This window comes from Phyllostomus hastatus, unplaced genomic scaffold (assembly GCF_019186645.2).
Source record: "Phyllostomus hastatus isolate PE091 unplaced genomic scaffold, TTU_PhHast_1.1 phas_contig_159, whole genome shotgun sequence".
Classification (NCBI taxonomy): domain Eukaryota; kingdom Metazoa; phylum Chordata; class Mammalia; order Chiroptera; family Phyllostomidae; genus Phyllostomus; species Phyllostomus hastatus.
The window spans coordinates 23,403,559-23,419,945 of NW_025333640.1; the positions used below are offsets into that span (position 1 = coordinate 23,403,559).

The 16,387-nt window shown below is 43.7% G+C and overlaps 1 protein-coding gene across 4 annotated transcripts in view; it reads left to right on the top strand.

Moving 5' to 3' along the window:
• Positions 1-353: 353 nt before the first annotated feature.
• SH3D19 (SH3 domain containing 19) overlaps positions 354-16,387 on the top strand; it is a 149,330-nt gene continuing 133,296 nt past the window's right edge. For 3 of the 4 annotated variants that reach the window (XM_045831091.1, XM_045831093.1, XM_045831092.1), the window contains exon 1: positions 354-707. In XM_045831091.1, coding sequence (XP_045687047.1) covers positions 605-707 — 103 coding nt within the window. In that variant the 5' untranslated portion in view covers positions 354-604. The remainder of the gene's footprint in view (positions 708-16,387) is intronic. The other variant, XM_045831094.1, reaches the window with a different exon arrangement.

Consider the following 16,387-nt stretch of genomic DNA (forward strand, 5'->3'; position numbering starts at 1 on the left):
CTCCTAGTCCCGCTAGGGGCAGGTTCCTCCTCCTTTTGTTCAAGTGTCAAGCAAATGGGTTTCCTGTTGACACCGGAATACTGTGAAAGGGCAGGGAGAGGCCAGGCCACCTCCCCCCACCCCTGTTTGTTTATTTTGTGTACGTTGGTCTTGGTGGAGCGAGCTTGTGGTCCCAGCGTGTGTGACTCTGTGTGTGTGTGTGTGTGTGTGTGTGCACGCCCGCGGCGGGGGGGGGCGGGTGTGCTCAGTGGCTGGTAACCCCTCCCCGAGGAGGCGCAGCCGAACCCACACGGTCCCGGCTCCAAGTCCGCGGGGCGGGGAAGGGAAGGAGGAAGGGGGAAGAGAGTGGGAGAGCGAAAGCGGGGAGAAAGAGGCCGGTACGCTGGGAGGAGGAGGAGGAGGAGGCGGGGAAACCGGCTCGGCCTGCGCCAGGCCGCTCCCCCAGCAGCTGCAGGTGGAGCCCGCAGAGGTAGCCGATTCCGCCGCCGCCGGCGCCGCTGCTGCAGCTTCTTCCCCGGGGCCGCCCTCCAGGCCCCGAGGGTGCTGGCGTGGGGGCACCCGGTGCTGGTCCGCGGTCCCGCAGCTGCGCCTCCGCGCCTCGCCCATGGCTGAGGGCCGGCGGTGGGACGACGAGGAGGAAGAGCTGCGGGAGCTCGGGGGCTCGCGCCGCGCCCGGGGCCGTGCGCTCTCGGGCCACTCGGCCGCAGGTGAGGGGCGCGGGGAGCGTGAGGGGGGGACGCGGGACCGAGGGCCGGGCGCCCCGAGGCCGCCGGTCCTGCCTTGGAAGGCAGCGGCTTCCTCACCCGCCCGGATGAGACCCGCACCTTTCGGAGACTGGCTTATCCATCCTCGTTCTCACTTTTGGGCGGAGCCAGAGGAAATTCACACTGGTGTCTACCTGCCAGGGCCCAGGGGCCAAAGTACAAATTTTCCGTGTGCTCACTGACCCCTGGAGCTGCTGCCTCGGACCTTGTGGCCCAGGTGATTGCTTATCTCTGGGTGAGTCAGAGACCCGTGGAGGACGACACCCCTCTGGAGAGGTTTTCCTGGGCTGCGGCAGCCAGGTAGAACCACGTGCTAATAGTCTAGTCTGGTTTCGGTGTCTCCCAAGTTTGGACCCGAGACTTTGCTCCCTGCCCCCAACACCGCTGGAGCTCACCAGCCTCCCAGTCCAGAATAGAACATTCCAAAGGCAATTCATTTGGACAGACAGTCACTTATGGGCCTAAAATCACTTTTATGTGTTTTGGGAGTCACTAAGGCAGCGCAGATCAATAGTTTGGCGCATAAGTGTAACAGTGAATACATACAAATGGACACCCTTTCTCTCTTCCCAGTGGCTTTTCAAACATAATAGGAATTCTTTGGCCTTTGGTTCTAACTGGATAGCCTTGTCTGACAGAGAAGAAACCTGGAAAATTGACTACAGAAGGGAGGTGGAGAAATGAGAGAGATGAGTACAATTCGTTATAGTGTCTTTAGAAAGTGAAATACAGTGAATATTCTTTCAAGTCATGGGCAGGCTTTTCCATGTGTCTCCCTTAACCTAAGAGAAAGTTGGAGAATTAGGAGGAGTTAATAGGTCTGTGGCGAACAAGTGGAAGGAAGAAAATAGTACGGAAGGATAGAATTTGAGTGTAGTATGAAGAAATGGTTACCTTGATGCCCTTGGTAGGCTCATGGAACCTTAAAAATAATTCTGTATGCCCATCACTAGGACTTCTTACCAAAATAACACATTGGACACCATCCATTTTGAAAATGATAGTTTTGTTCAGTATAAATCCAGACCTCATGGTATAATATGAAACGAGTAAATATTATTTTCCAAGAATACAATGAAAAAACTTTACAAAGATGTATCTTCCATTCACTTACTGATTTAAACAGTGTAGGCTACCACGGAGTCCTAGTACTTTCAGCAAAAAACTTCACTCTCTAAGGAGGGCCCCACTGTGAAGAGCTCTCTGTACTAGAGGTGAGCCTAGACACAATCCAGGTATATGTTTCTCATTTAGTTGAAGTATGTGTATTTATTCCAAGATTAGTGGAGTGCTCGCTTCAGCAGTACGAATACCGATGCTGGTGGAAGTGGTACTTTTACTAGTAGTTCCTTAATTTCCCAAGGCTGGCAGAGAGGATTTTTCCTCTCTGACAGTTGTTTTGCTGAGACAGGACATGCTGTATTTCACTCAGAAATTGATGTTCGCAGTTTCTAACCATTTAACATACCCTGTCTCCATTAAGGGGCAGGCGAGGGGCAGCGATATTAAGGAGTGGGTAGAGGTTTAAACTTTCCATCACTGGTTTTCTTTCTTTTGGGATTCATTATGTAAGTTTACGTTTCTTTGGAAGCTCTGCTCCTCCGTCCCCTCATTAGTTACTGGGGTTTTCAGACACCGTTGCATTCCTTACCAAGCTTGGGCATTTGTTCCTTCTGTCTGCACTGCCTGCGTGTTGTTCCCTCTCCAAGTGAGAGCGTGAACTGACGCAGAGGCCTCCTCTTTCTTCTGCTTCGTGTTTCTTTCCAGTCTTTCCCCTTTCCTGCTCTCATCACTTCCTCCTTCCCTTGCCACTTTCCAACCTGGAGATTTTTTTTTTCTTTGATCTCCCTATAGCTTGACACCATACTACGTTTGGGGTTTAGGGACTTGAGGGAATCTGAACTCCTCTCCATGCTAACTTTAGGTGTGGTGGTGGAAGTGCATTTGCTTATTTTTGCAAGGTACATTCAGGATAGCATACGAAAACCTGTAAATTATAAAATGCAGGCATACCTCAGAGATATTGCAGGTTCGGTTTCAGACCACCGCAATAAAGTGAGTTGTTATCTTTTCGCTAGTGGAGGGTGGTCCCTTTAACGCAGGTTCCGTGAAGCACAATAAAGTGAATGAAGCTCAGTAACACAGTGGGCCTGTAAAATTCTTGTAACCTGTGCCCAAGTCAAGGAAGAATAATGTCAGTAACCTAGAAGCAAACTTGGATCCCTCTCAATTCCACTTTTTTTTACTTTTGTGATTATTAACTCCTTATTTTTCTGTACAGTTTTTCCTGTATGCATATGCATAACAGTTGCATCCCTATACAATATTGTTTAGTTTGACCAATTTTACAGGTCCATGAGTGGAATCATTCTGCAATGTATTCTTTAATGTCATGCTTTTTTCCACTCAATAGTAAGTTGGTAAGATTTATGCATATTGTTACATGCGGCTGTTACATGTAGATTATTTTCATTGTATAATATATCTGTCACATTTTTTGTCTCTCATATTTTACTGATTTGTTGGAGTTCTTTACACAAGAATCAACTTTTTTGGATTGCATATATTGCAAATATCTTCCACTCTGTGGCTTATTTTTGAAAATTCTTTAAGGTCTCTTTTGATGTGGAAATTCTTAATTTTAACATAGGCCTATTTATGAATCTTTTTCTTTATAGTGACCCTCCTCCCCTCACTGTCCCCTTCCCCAGGGTCATGAACATATTTGCCTCTTTCTCCTGTGTTGTCTTCTAAAAGTTTTGCAACCTTCTCCGGAGAGAGGCAGCATAGCTTTCATCAGACTGTCACCTGGGTCTGAGAATCCCTAACTGATCCACGGGCCCGGGAACATAACATCCTAGGTCCTCCCCTAATCACCTAGGAGAGTGGCAGGCATTAAATAGGGTTTAGTAAATATTAAAGAAACTATTCTTTTTACATGTCGATGTCTTTTTGGTAAACTCTGGAAGAACCGATGTAAGTTCTCTGATGTGTTTTGAGTAAAATAATCAATATTTTCCAGTATAAGGGCAGAGAATACAATTGGTTGTGTTCACCATGAACCAGGTGCCTCTCACACGTTAAACCCTGTTAAGTAGGTACTATTTCTCCATTTTATAATTGCAAAGATTGAGGCTCAGAAGCATGCGGGAAACTTGCCCAAGGTCCATCAGCTAGTAACTGGTGGAATGGGAACTTGAATTCTGGTCTTTCTGACCTGAAAGTTCATGTTTTTCCAAACTATCCTTCTGTTAATAACAGTCAGTTGTTATTAATGCCTTACATGATTATACTTGCATGTTCCTTGTTATATATTTAGAAATACTTTACATCTGTTTCTTTTTTTTTGCTTAGGAAGAGCTTTCACAGCCTAATTTAACTTGATTCTTAAAGATCCTAAGAGGAAAGAGGGTAAATTTTTTCATTCCCATATTAAAGATAAGTAAATTAAGACTCAGAAATATTGAAGGCTTACTCTAAAATACCACAGTTAGGTGTAACTGCAACTCAGTTGCCTCTATTGTGTGTTTCAAGTCATAAACTATAGTTTCTTTGAGTTGATTCATATAACATATGGCCCAGAGTTTGTGGCCCTAAGAAGTTAGTTTTTAGCCTTGGCTGGTGTGGCTCAGTGGATTGAGTGCCAGCCTTCAAACCAAAGGATCACCAGTTTGATTCTCAGTCAGGGTACATGCCTGGGTTGCAGGCCAGGTTCTCAGTAGGGGGCGTGCGGGAGGCAACCACACATTGATGTTCCTCTCCCTCTCTTTCTCCCTTCCCCTCTCTAAAAATAAATAAGTAAATAAATCTTTTTTTTAAAGAAGTTAGTTTTTGGAAACTGCATTAATTATTCTGGGCCACCATCTCCCTGTTTTTATTAGAATTCCAGAGTTGTCTAAATTTATTTTGAGAAAGTTATTATAAGTCCCATGGAAACTATAATATACTTACACATTTTTTAAAAATCGTGTACTCACTGAGTTCTTTTATCCCCATCAATATAATGAATGCAAAATGGTATAGAAAATATGGGGAATACAAAGGATATATGAAATAGTATCCCTGCTTTTAAAGAACATGTAACAGAATTAGGGAAGGTAAAACCAATACATTTTGAAGGAGATAAGTATATAGTCCTGACTGGTGTGGCTCAGTGGATTGACCACCAGCCTGTGAACCAAAAGGTCTCGGGTTTGATTCCCTGTCGGGGCACATGCCTGGGTTGTGGGCCAGGTCCCCATCTGGGGGTGAGACAGAGGCAACCAATCAAAGTTTCTCTCACACATCGAAGTTTCTCTCCCTTTCTCCCTCCCTTCTCCTTTCCCTGAAAATAAATAAATCTTTAAATAAAATAAAGGAGAAAAGTATATAAAGTAGTCCATGGTGACCGTCAGCTGGAGTTTAACATAAGAGAACCAGACTGCCTTGGTTCATTTCTTGGACCATCTCTTACTAACTGTGTGACTTTGGACAAATTACCTAACCTCTCTGTGCATCCATTTTTTTATTTATAAAGTGAGGATATTAATAAAACCTGTTATGTAGGGTTTGAAGGTTAAGTTAGTAATGTAACACCCTTAGAACATGACTAGGCACATAGTAAATGCCTATAAAATCATTAGCACTTATTTATGTTGTTAACCTAAAGATAAAAGGCCAGAGTTGGGAGGCAATAGTGCTTGAGATCCCCGCAAAATACAGTAGCTATTCGTGCAGCGTGGATTCAGGCAGAAACCCAAATAGTGTTCTTACTGTGAAGTAAAGGCAAGGGATGTTATGTGAAAGGGAAGGGGAATAATTACATGAATAGCAAGAAGGGATTTCTCTTGGTGTTAAGTCAGAGATGGAATTTCTATAAGTGCAAGTAAGCTAAGTTATTCTTTAGCTGTATGTGGTGCTAATTCTAAAGAATGTCTTTAGTTTTTAATCTGGTAGCCAGAATGTCAGCTTTCCTGTCAGCGTTGCAGGCACTTCTTCAGGACACACTATTGCGTTGGCTCGGTTCGGAGGTTCTTTAGCTGAGTATAAATATTTCAGAGATTTGAGGAGTAAGACATGCAAGGTATTTCCTCTGGGATGCCACTCTGACTACATCATTTTTCGCATGCATGTCCAGTTGAGGTGACTTATGACTAAAACTCATTCATACTGGAGTATCCGTAGGTAACAGAGAGGACTAATATGAATTTCTTCCTAATTTTTGAAAATAGAGAGGAAGTTAAAATAGAAAAATTTGGAAAAGCATTGGACTAGGATCATCAGCTAATCATGAGTTAATGTTTATTGTGTACTGGGTGCATAATATATAAATTCTCATTGTTTTACATTTATTTTTCACAGCCCTCATACCACGTGATGATGTCCTTCATATTTACAGATGAACCTGAAGGCTAGAGGCAGTAAATAATCTATTTGGGGTCATATAGGCAGCAAGTGACACACAGGAGGATTCTGTGGCAGGGACTTCTAGTGGCCTGCCCAGTATTCAAGCCCTTTGTCTTCCTGAACCTTGTGCTGATGGCGGTGGCAGTCTGCCCACCTAGAAAGTACTTCTGCCAGCCTGCTAAGGAGATGCAACTAAAAGTTATTGGGTAGGGTTTCTAGGAAAGTTCTTGAAAGAGGACTCAGCTGCACAGAATATCCTTTTGCCTTTATCATCTTCCTTCCCCCTCCTACCAGGAACAAGGATGTATATATAGTTCACAGCAGCTACTCTGGGCCATGAGGTTACCCTGAAGATGGAATCCATGCACTGAGCATGGTGGAGCAGAAAAGTAGGTAGAATCTCAGTTCCCCAATGATAGAAGTCATCATCTGAGCTTTTGACTGCTTGCTTCCTGCTTTATTTGAGGAAAAAAGAAAAACCTCTTGTCCTGTTTAAGCCATTGTTATCTTAGGTCTCTATAACTAGGCCCTGAATGCACTGCCTGATATAAATTCTGACCTGATCACCTTTCTCTCTTCTTACCACCAGGCTGTAATGCATTTTGTTAACCTAAGTTTCCCTTAGGATACCTAGATTCTTGTCGTTACTTTGTATTTTATGTAATGTCACCTTTGTAATGTCACCTTAGGCAAATCACTTAAGAGCTCCCCCCCCCACCTTTATTTGCATCTTTTGAATGGGAATTATTCTTTAACTATATAACTTTATGGGGAAGATGGTTGTAAACTTCAAGTTCTCATGAGTAATGTACTAAAAAGGAACTCTATAGAATCTGAAAACAGTTTTCTGTGTTTGTCATTTTACTTGGCTCCAGGTCTGAATACTTCCCAGGGACTAAATAAATAGGAGTTGTGAAGGGAGGTGGTTTCGCCTCTGCTCTGATGCATGTGAGATGCACTACTGCAGTTGCTGATGAGCCCTATGATGCAAGCCAGGGCCGCTGCTTAGGATTCAGAGTTCATTTACTTTCAATATGGCTGCCTTCCCTGTACCGGAGTGCCGCTCCCTGGAGCGACATTAATCAAGGAATCGCTTTACTGGAGGACAGCTAAAGGCTTTTTCTCGTGAGATGTGGCCAAAAACAGTGCACAGGAGAAAATGTTTGCATGGCATGTGGATGATTAGTTTTTCTGGCATTAAATGTTGCCATTTCCAAATAGTCCTTTGAAACTAGGACAGAGGTGTTCACACACAAAAAGGGCAGGTGCCCCAGCATGGGGTCACCCATGTAAACGATCGCTTCTTGCCTTGTCACCACACCCCTGTTTATTTCCTCCCAAGGACTCCCCCTCAGTGCACACACTGCTAGCTTAGTGGAGACAACTGGAGCTCTCTGGAGGTGACGAGGCAGACTGGTGTCACTCAGCTGAGGCAGAACTCAGTGAAGGGTGTGGTTTGTAAGCGGGATGCATTTGGAGGGAGTGGCATTGCAAGTTTTAAAATACACAGACTTGCATTTGAATGGTCCTATTAGAAGCTTAATGTGAAATGCCTAATATCACAAACATGTCATTTCTCATGCTGTTCTCTTCCTGTTTCTTTTTCGTAGAAAACTTCTTGAGGCATTCAGCTTTATAACATGGTTTGGAATTGGTCACACTTCTGTAGCAATGGCTCCTCTCAACAGTACTTTGTAAACTTTAATATGCCTACAGATCCACCTGGAGAGCTTGTAAAAATGCAGGTCCTGATTGAGTAGGTTGGGGTGGAGCCCGAGATTCTGCATTTCTGACGAACTCCAGGTGACGCTGCTCCTGCAGACCCCCAATTACCTCTGCCTCAGTGTCGGGGTTCTGGGTGCTGGCTAAGCGTCAGAACCCACCGGGGAGCTCTGAAAAGGACACGCTTACAGCCCCACCCTCCAATTTCCTGCTTAGTTTCTTCTGGAATGGTTGCTGGGGAGCTGGATGTTTGAAGTTCTGTGTGGGGTGAGCATCAGCTTAGGGTCCTATTTAAACATGGGACGTTAAGTGGTTGCAGTGTTATTTCTTGTGATTTGAACTTTTCTGTTCTTCCATCATAAGTTGTGCTGACTTTTAGTCAAACAAAATAAACCCACCATGCATTTTATACATGAATTTTATTCAACCCCTCTATTATGTGGAAGATAAGGCTCCACATGAAGAATGATGTAAGGAGCTATCATTGAAATAACTGGAAAGTAAGGTGCATGATAGTTATATTACCTGATTGCAAGAAATAGGGGCCAGACTCTGGTAATCTGGGCCAGCGGATGCAGGCTTGTTAACAGGATGCACAGGTAAGTGTGCACACACAAGAAATCACTTCAGAAGTCATCTGGAATAAGAGTTAGCCCAAATAACTACTCCAGAAAACATTCCTTTGTAAATTGGGATGACGGTTAATCCCTTGTATCAATAACACCACCAGTTTTGTGACTCAGTTTACCTCTGTGCCCAGGGCTTCTGAAGTTACTGAAGTAACTGGCTCTTTTTGTTTTCCCCACAGTCAGCCTCCCCAAGGACGAGTCTCTAAGTAGGACGGGCAGCCACCATCCTGTACAGAGTGTCCCTTTTGGGCAAGGTTTTTATGCCAGTTTGCCTTAGAGGCCTGTGACAACTAGACAGCTACCTTTTCAGACTTACCGCTGTCCGGTTCCTTCGCCTGGGTGCTCACCTTGCTAGCTGTATTCCAGGACTGAGAATCACCAGCAGCTGCTTCTGTGAGTGGGACTTTGGGCCTGGGGCTGTTCGAGGTTACTCTCTCTCCCTAGAATGGGGAGCGAGTAAAACTGGTGGATTCCATGCATGAGCCAACAGTCTGGCTTTCAGTAATGAGTTAGTTCCATGAAGGAAGACACTTGTTTTGTTCGTTGTTATAACCCAGCGATCTTCAACATTTTTTATCTCATAGCACACATAAACTAATTATGCACTGAAATTCTGCAGCAAACCAAAAAATATATTTTTTGCCACTCTGATAAAAAGATCTCTAATTTTGATTTATTCACACCAGATGGCTATTGTGTTGGCTGTTGTTATTTTTTTATTTGACAATTTAAGGGGAAAGAGGCAGGTATTGCATCTTCTAAATATTCTTGTGGCACACGGGTTGAAAATCACTGTTATAGCCCCATGACTCACAACAGTGCCTGACACTTCTGTTGAAGACATACCTATCAAGCAGAATAGGTTTTTTAAAAAATGATTTAATATAACTTTTATTTTTTTTGTTAGTTTGATTACCAAACCCAAATCCTTACATACACAATGATGGAAGGGGAATGCCGCTGCTGCCCACAGCTTACCCTGTTGAGAAGAAGCAATATATTTTAACAGGCAAGAACCTTCACATATTCCTCTTCCCTTTTTTTAGAAGCGCTTTAGACGGTTGCCACTTTGTGCCACCAGTGCAGCAGGCGCCAGTCTTTGAGCCGAGCAAATGGACGTCAGGTCCAGCGCTCGAGTCCTTCCTCACGCTTCCCTTCGGGGCCTCCTTGGCGGCCGCGGTGGAGCCCCCAGCGCCCCTGCCCTTCCCCGGCTGCCCCTGCGGCCTGCACGGCGCCTGCGCACACAGGTCCTGCAACTGCCGGTGGTTCTGTGTGCGAGGGTGGTTCTGTGTGCGAGCGCTCGCCGGTTGCTGCCCTTTTGGGCGCCCGTTCAAACGTCACCTCGGTGATTGGGGCGAGAAAAGGGGGCTAGTTTTCAGGTAGGGAGAGAGGGACCCTGGGAGGATGGAAGTGATCGTTAGTTGCAGCCGCTGCTCGCCCTTAAAACCCTAAACCCCATCTGTGTGTGGAATAGTGTGCACGACGGATGTTGGAAGATACTTTTTGAGCAAGGATTGACGGGTTAGTGACACAGGATGTAGGGGGGCAAAGCGAGTGACCAAGTCCAAGGTTGCTACCGTTCCTAGACTTGGGAAAAGAAGGTTGTCATTTGACAGTGTTTCCCGGAGAGGGGCAATGGCGCCGGACATTCAGTACTAACCCTTAATTAGAGCACATTTGTTATAGGCGTTAAATATGATGACAAGTACTTACATCGCACGTCAACCTCTCAGTGCCTCCTTCTTTGAGTGTCAGGATTTTGTAGACCTTGTAAAACGTAATTTGGAATGATCACTTCACAGGTCAACAATGAATGTTTTATAAAGATGATGAAGAATTAGGAGGTTTACATTGCAATGTTCTTTCATTCTTTGTCTTTTAATTGGAAACTAGATTTCTTAATGCTGCAGTAAGTTTTTCAGAAGTGCCGACTTCTGCGCCGGCCAGGTGGCTCGGCTGGTTGGAGTGTTGCCCTGCGCACGGAAAGGGTGCGGTTCGTCCTGGTCAGCTCTGACCAGGGTTGCAGGTTCCATCCCCCATCTGGGCACGGGGAGCCACCTGGTGATTTCTCTCATGGGGATTGTTTTCCTCTCTTTCCCCCATGCCCTTCTTCTGCCTGTCTAAAACGAATGAACATATCCTCAGGTAAGGATTTTAAAGAAAGTGGGAAACTATCTCAATGAACATATTTTTTAATTAAATAAAAGTTGCAACTGTTTAGCATGTCTGAAAAAAACATTATCAACCTTATTTAGCACTTCATATATTCCAGGAATTTAAGTAATTCTTCTAACAAAGAACGGATGTTTTTAAGAAACATCTATCAGTTGCTTCCTGTACACACCCTGACCAGGGATGGAACCTGCAATCTAAAACTGCCCTGACCGGGAATTGAACCCACATCTTTCAGTGTAAGGGACCATGGTCCAACCAATGGAGCCACCAAAACAAGGCAAAATCTCTCAGTCTCTGCAGATGGGCTCCGTGTATTGCCACAGAGCTTCCCTTAGCCCTCTCTTTCCGCTAGTGCAGGACCTGAAGGTCACCCAGAGGCAGAGCTTAGGGCCTTCTCAGATCTTTCCTGAGCATGCACCTACCCTGGGCTGGATGTGGTCGTCTTGATTCTCAAGAATATGTGGGAGCTTTTCAAAGCCCTTACTCTCCAAAGCCTCTGATTGTCTAGCCTTCCCTCCCAACCTGTTTAGTTAGTCTCTTGTTTGCCCCGACTATTATTATTCACTGCCTGGTGCAGCACCAACTATTTTTTGCTTGTAAATGTTTTCAACCAACTCCCTCCAGCTAGCCACTTTTTGGCACTTGGAGAGTCCTGAGTTAGGTGAGAAGATGAAGTTGTCCTTTGTGCCAGTCTTCCAGTGTGCACCACCAGATAGGTCAAAACAAATTATTACAGTTCTTTGTGAATGAGATCAGTTCTGTGATCTTTGGTATTGGTACTGGTACCGGTACCAGGAAGGCAGGCTGTTATTTCAAGGCTGCTACTGAGCTGGAGAATGGGGAAATGCCACAAAGCTCACTACCCAGCCAAAACCCAGCTAGTTTTTCTTAAGTATTTTACTGTACTTAAGTGCAGTGAGTAGTTTCTGCAAGCTTCTAGTTAGTTTCCAGAGTTCCAAAAAAGTTGATTCTGGCAGGTTTTTTTTATTGCTTTTGTGGAGGACAGACTTTTGGAGTTCCTTACTTTGCTGATTTTATGGATCACTCAAGTCTGGGTTTCAAAACTGATGAAAGATTGTTGGTCTTTTTATGAGCATACTGACCCCTTTTCCCAATAAAGTATCCAAAGAGAAGAAATGGATATTCTTACTCATTTTTGAAGTGTTCGCACACTCTACAGTAGTAGTATCAAGTGTGTCAGGAGCCTCCCTCATTTGGTTAAGAGTGCACGGGAAGCTTGCTTTTCTCATTTGCAGGCCACAGACAACCTCTGACCTCTCTGTTGCTTTTTAAAACATGATTTGGAAAGGGCTGTCTGGCCAGGGGAACTCCGTATTCCTCTTTGTTTTTAAGAGTTGGCTCAGAGAAAGTAGCTTTATTACACCGTTCTGATGTAAGTCAGTCATGTGTTAACACTCAGGGGAGTGAAATTGAGGAGAGCTGGAGTGTGCCACTTTATATACTTCTGTATTGTTTGCGTGTCCTCCTGTGAGTATTACTTTGAAAATTAAAGAAAAGTAAATTTAAAATACCATGAGAAATAATTGCCTGCCGCTGGTCTAGTGTATTTGTTGCTCACATTATGGTATTTTTTAAAAACCTGTTTTGCCTCAAGATAAGTTATTGCAATGATCATAGCAAATGCTGTCCTGTTGATAAAACAAGTGATTGATAAAGTGTCCAAGGAAATGGTAGTAGGAAGGAGGTATATCATTGTTTCCTGTGAAGATCATTTTTCAAACACTGGCTAATTTATCATATGTTCACCTGTTTGGTTTTATGACACTCGCTTGTTTTTATGACAACCATAATCTCTTGAAAAGCAGATCCTCATTTATAATCAAAACTGTTAAAAGATGTTTAACATAATCAAAACTCACCATCAAATGCTCCCTGATTCTCTGCCTTATTTTTTCTTTCATCTCTGTCTTGTGACCCAACAGAATCTTGTCTAGAGGAGCAGACTCAGGAGCCCTGCATGCTAACGCTCAGCCTGTCATTAGCCAGCTGTGTGATCTTAATCTAACCTGTTTGCATCTCAGACTCCTCACGGACAGTGTCTTGGCGACTGCAGACCTGTGGGTCAAATCTGGCTCACTGCCTGTGTTTGTAAATAAGGTTTTATTAGAGCATAGACATGCTCATCATTCTTATATTGTGTGTGGCTGTTTTTGTGCCACATTCATGTGGCTTGCAAGCCTCAAGTATTTACTGAATAGCCCTTTACAGAAAAAATTGGCTGACTCCAGAATATCAAGTTCCTTTCAGGTTTAAAATTCTTTGTTTTAGTTTTGGGATACTTGGGACAACTCTTGTCTTTTCCCATCAGATTACTACTTAGCAGATCACCAGGACATTTGACTAGAGGAGGGGAAACTAAGGAACATTATTTGTTAGACACCAGTAGCCCTCACATTTTGTTGTTAATGCTGTGGTAACAAACAGCCTAGAGAGCTCAGTATCTTTGAACAGTTACGTTTAATTGATGAGTCATGGCTCTGGCTCACTTGTCTTCGTCATTCTGGGATCCTGGCCAGAGGAGCAATACGTCATTGGTGCCAATCAAGGATCCCCAGTTTGAGGTGTGGTGAAGAGGAAACTTTATTCGGTGCAAAACAGCTTAATCATGATACAGCACAGGCTGTGAAAACAGCACAGCTATGGGGCAGCCCTGGTACCGGGCCCCTCTCGGGCTGGACTGCTCTGCTCTGCTCTGCTCCTCTCTTTGCTGGTCTGCTTGGCGCTGCTCTAGTCTGCTCTGGTGAGACTTCTTCTCTGTTTCAGCTTGGCCAGGGGAACACAGTCTTCAGTCTGGTGGAAAAGGAAAGTGCGCTCTCAGAGCCAGAGGAGAGCTAAGAGCTGGCTATGTGAACAGAAGTACCTGCCTCTGGCCCCTGATTGGTTTGTCCTCATGCAAATGAGGGCTCCAAATCAGAACAGTTTGATTTGCCTAAAAGGCACTGTCTTACTTGGTCAGCTACTCTGGTTGGTTGGAGCTATGTGTCTCCAATCAGATGGGGAAAACCTTACTCTTACTGGTTAAAATAGGATTCCAGGAGTTTGGAAGGGCAGGCTCAGATGGTAGAAACACTGTGCCGGCAGGCAGTTCAATGCAGAGGTCGGTAGTTCAGTGCAGGCCTCTTCCCCCTAAAGTAAGGTTTGTGCGGGAGGCACCTGCGTAGAAAGGGCTGCTAGGCTTTTTTTTTTTTTTTTAGTTTGAGCCCACTTATCTACCAGGAGCCCTTCTTACTAGATGTCTTCTTTCTCAGTGTTCACACTATCTGGAGAGAAGAGCAATGGACAAACCGTTTGCCAGCTTTTAAGACTCCTGCTCAAAAGTGGCATATATCACTTCCACTCACATTTCTTTGGCTAGCTTTATGTGATTTGGGGAAGTGTAATCCTTTTGCAGGAGGTTCTGTAAATCACCTGGTATCTTGAGTGGGTGGATAGTCCTTCCACCGGGAGGGCAGTGAATCGTTGGGGACAACAACATCTTAGACCTTCTGTAAAGGTTTGCTGGTGGGAGCAGACTGAAACTAATGTTTATTAATGTTCATGAACTCTGTATAACTCATAAATAACTAAGAGTTGGTCCATTGAGCTTTTGGAATATATCCCAATTCTCTCAACTTGCTTATTTAATAAATGTACACTGTAAGACTATAATGTGTCTGGGTTTCTTTTTCATAGACTTATGATGTCTTTAACTTACATTCTTCATCCCTAAACTTTCTTCTCCAAGGTTCCATATCTCACTGAGTGACATACCTCAGGTTCCCTAAGTCCGAAACTTGGGTGAAGTTCTTAACATTCTCCTTCACCATGAATACTTACAACTAACTGGTCAGTTACCAGATTCTGTTGAATCTGTTTCCTTTGTGGCTCTCAATTCTGTCCTCTTCTCTTTATCTTTGTTGTTACCCTTCTGGTCCAGTCATCTCTCATCATTGCAACAGCTTCCTAACTGGCCTTTCTACCTCTTGACTTGCTTCTCTGTAATCCATTTTCTGCACAATCACCAAAGTGATTTTCTAAAATGGCAAACCAAGCCCTGGCTGGCATAGCTCAGTGGGTTGAGCACGGGCTGCGAACCAAAGGATCACTGGTTTGATTCCCAGTCAGGGCACATGCCTGGGTTGTGGGCCAGGTCCCCAGTGGGAGCCACGTGAGAGGCAACCACACATTGATGTTTCTCTCCCTCTCTTTTTCCCTCCCTTCCCTTCTCTCTAAAAATAAAGTCTTTAAAATGCAAACCTATTGTGTTAGTCCCCTGCATTCAAACCTTAAAGCTCAAATTTCTTAACATGGCCTTTCACCTTTTTTTTCTGTTAATTCCCAAGTCTGTCCTGTTATGCTTAGTTTACTTTCATGGCTGTAAAAATGTAATCATTTTCTAGAAAGTTTTCTTCTAGAGCAAATCTTTTGAACTCACATGGTATTTGGTAGATGTTTTTCACTTGTAGACACTCAAACACGTGATGAAACATATTGTACAAAGCTGACTGTGTGCAGTATTGACCGTGGTCCAACAATAGGGTGCCTCCTCTGGATGTTAAGTGGATTGTTACTTCTTAGAAGGGCTCGGCTAAGCCACATGAGCTCCAAAGGAAGGTAGACAGACATTGGCTTTGTTTTACTTTCTCTGTGACCTGTTTTTAGCAGGTTAACATGTACCCCTTTTGGAACTAGTTTATTGGGCCTTTTTAAGTGAGCTAACATATTTTTTCATTATGGTACCAATGCAGTAGCTTCTGAACAATAAGAATATGAAACAAATACATTAAAAAAATTGTCTCCTTTCATGTTAGCTCTGTGTTTCAGAAATAAAGATAGCTTCACTGAACTCAGGAGATAGGTAGTTTCTGTTAAAACCCAAATTCTTGCCTTCGAAAATACTCTAGGAATTTAGATTTTTTAAGGCCCAAATCTTTTCATTATTTAAAATTTATTGACACAAATTTTCTTTGACCAATCAACTGCTGTGTTTTCTTTTTATCTAGCCTAGTTACATGGAATTTTTAATAAAATGAATCAAATGTCTCAACGTTGAAGCTTTGCAGTTGTAATCACAATTTTCTGTTATTATAAACTAATTTTAAAAAGCAAGCTCAATTTTAAAAGGCAAGTTAAACAAGTATACATCTGTACAGACATTTAAAAAGGAGTCAGAGGCACATTGACACATCTTTAAGTATGAGGAGCGTATAGGGGCATATAGGGTGAGTGATAAGACAGTTACATGGGGATTTGAACTGTGTGTGTTAGATATCTCTGTAACATTTTTTAGAAAGATTTTATTTTTAGAGAGAGAGGAAGGGAGGGGGAGAGAGAGGGAGAGAAAAACACCAATGTGTGGTTGCCTCTTGCACACCCCTTGCTGGGGACCTGGCCTGCAACCCAGGCATGTGCCCTGACTGGGAATTGAACTGGTGACCTGACCCTTTGCTTCTCAGGCTGGTGCTGAATCCACTTAGCCACACCAGCCAGATTTCTTGACCTTTATGTCCTCTTGCTGTGTCTTCCTGATTCATGTATTTGTGGTCTTTCTCCTCTTATTTGTTGGTCTTTAGTTCTTTTAGTCTTTTCCTCTCTCCTTGCCCCTCCTTTCTCTCTCATTCTTTTCTGTTAGCTCATTCTAGAGCTTATTACTTAGTTTGAATCCTTGCCTTGAGAAACCTTTCAACTGCTTTGTGTACTCTTTTCTCTCCT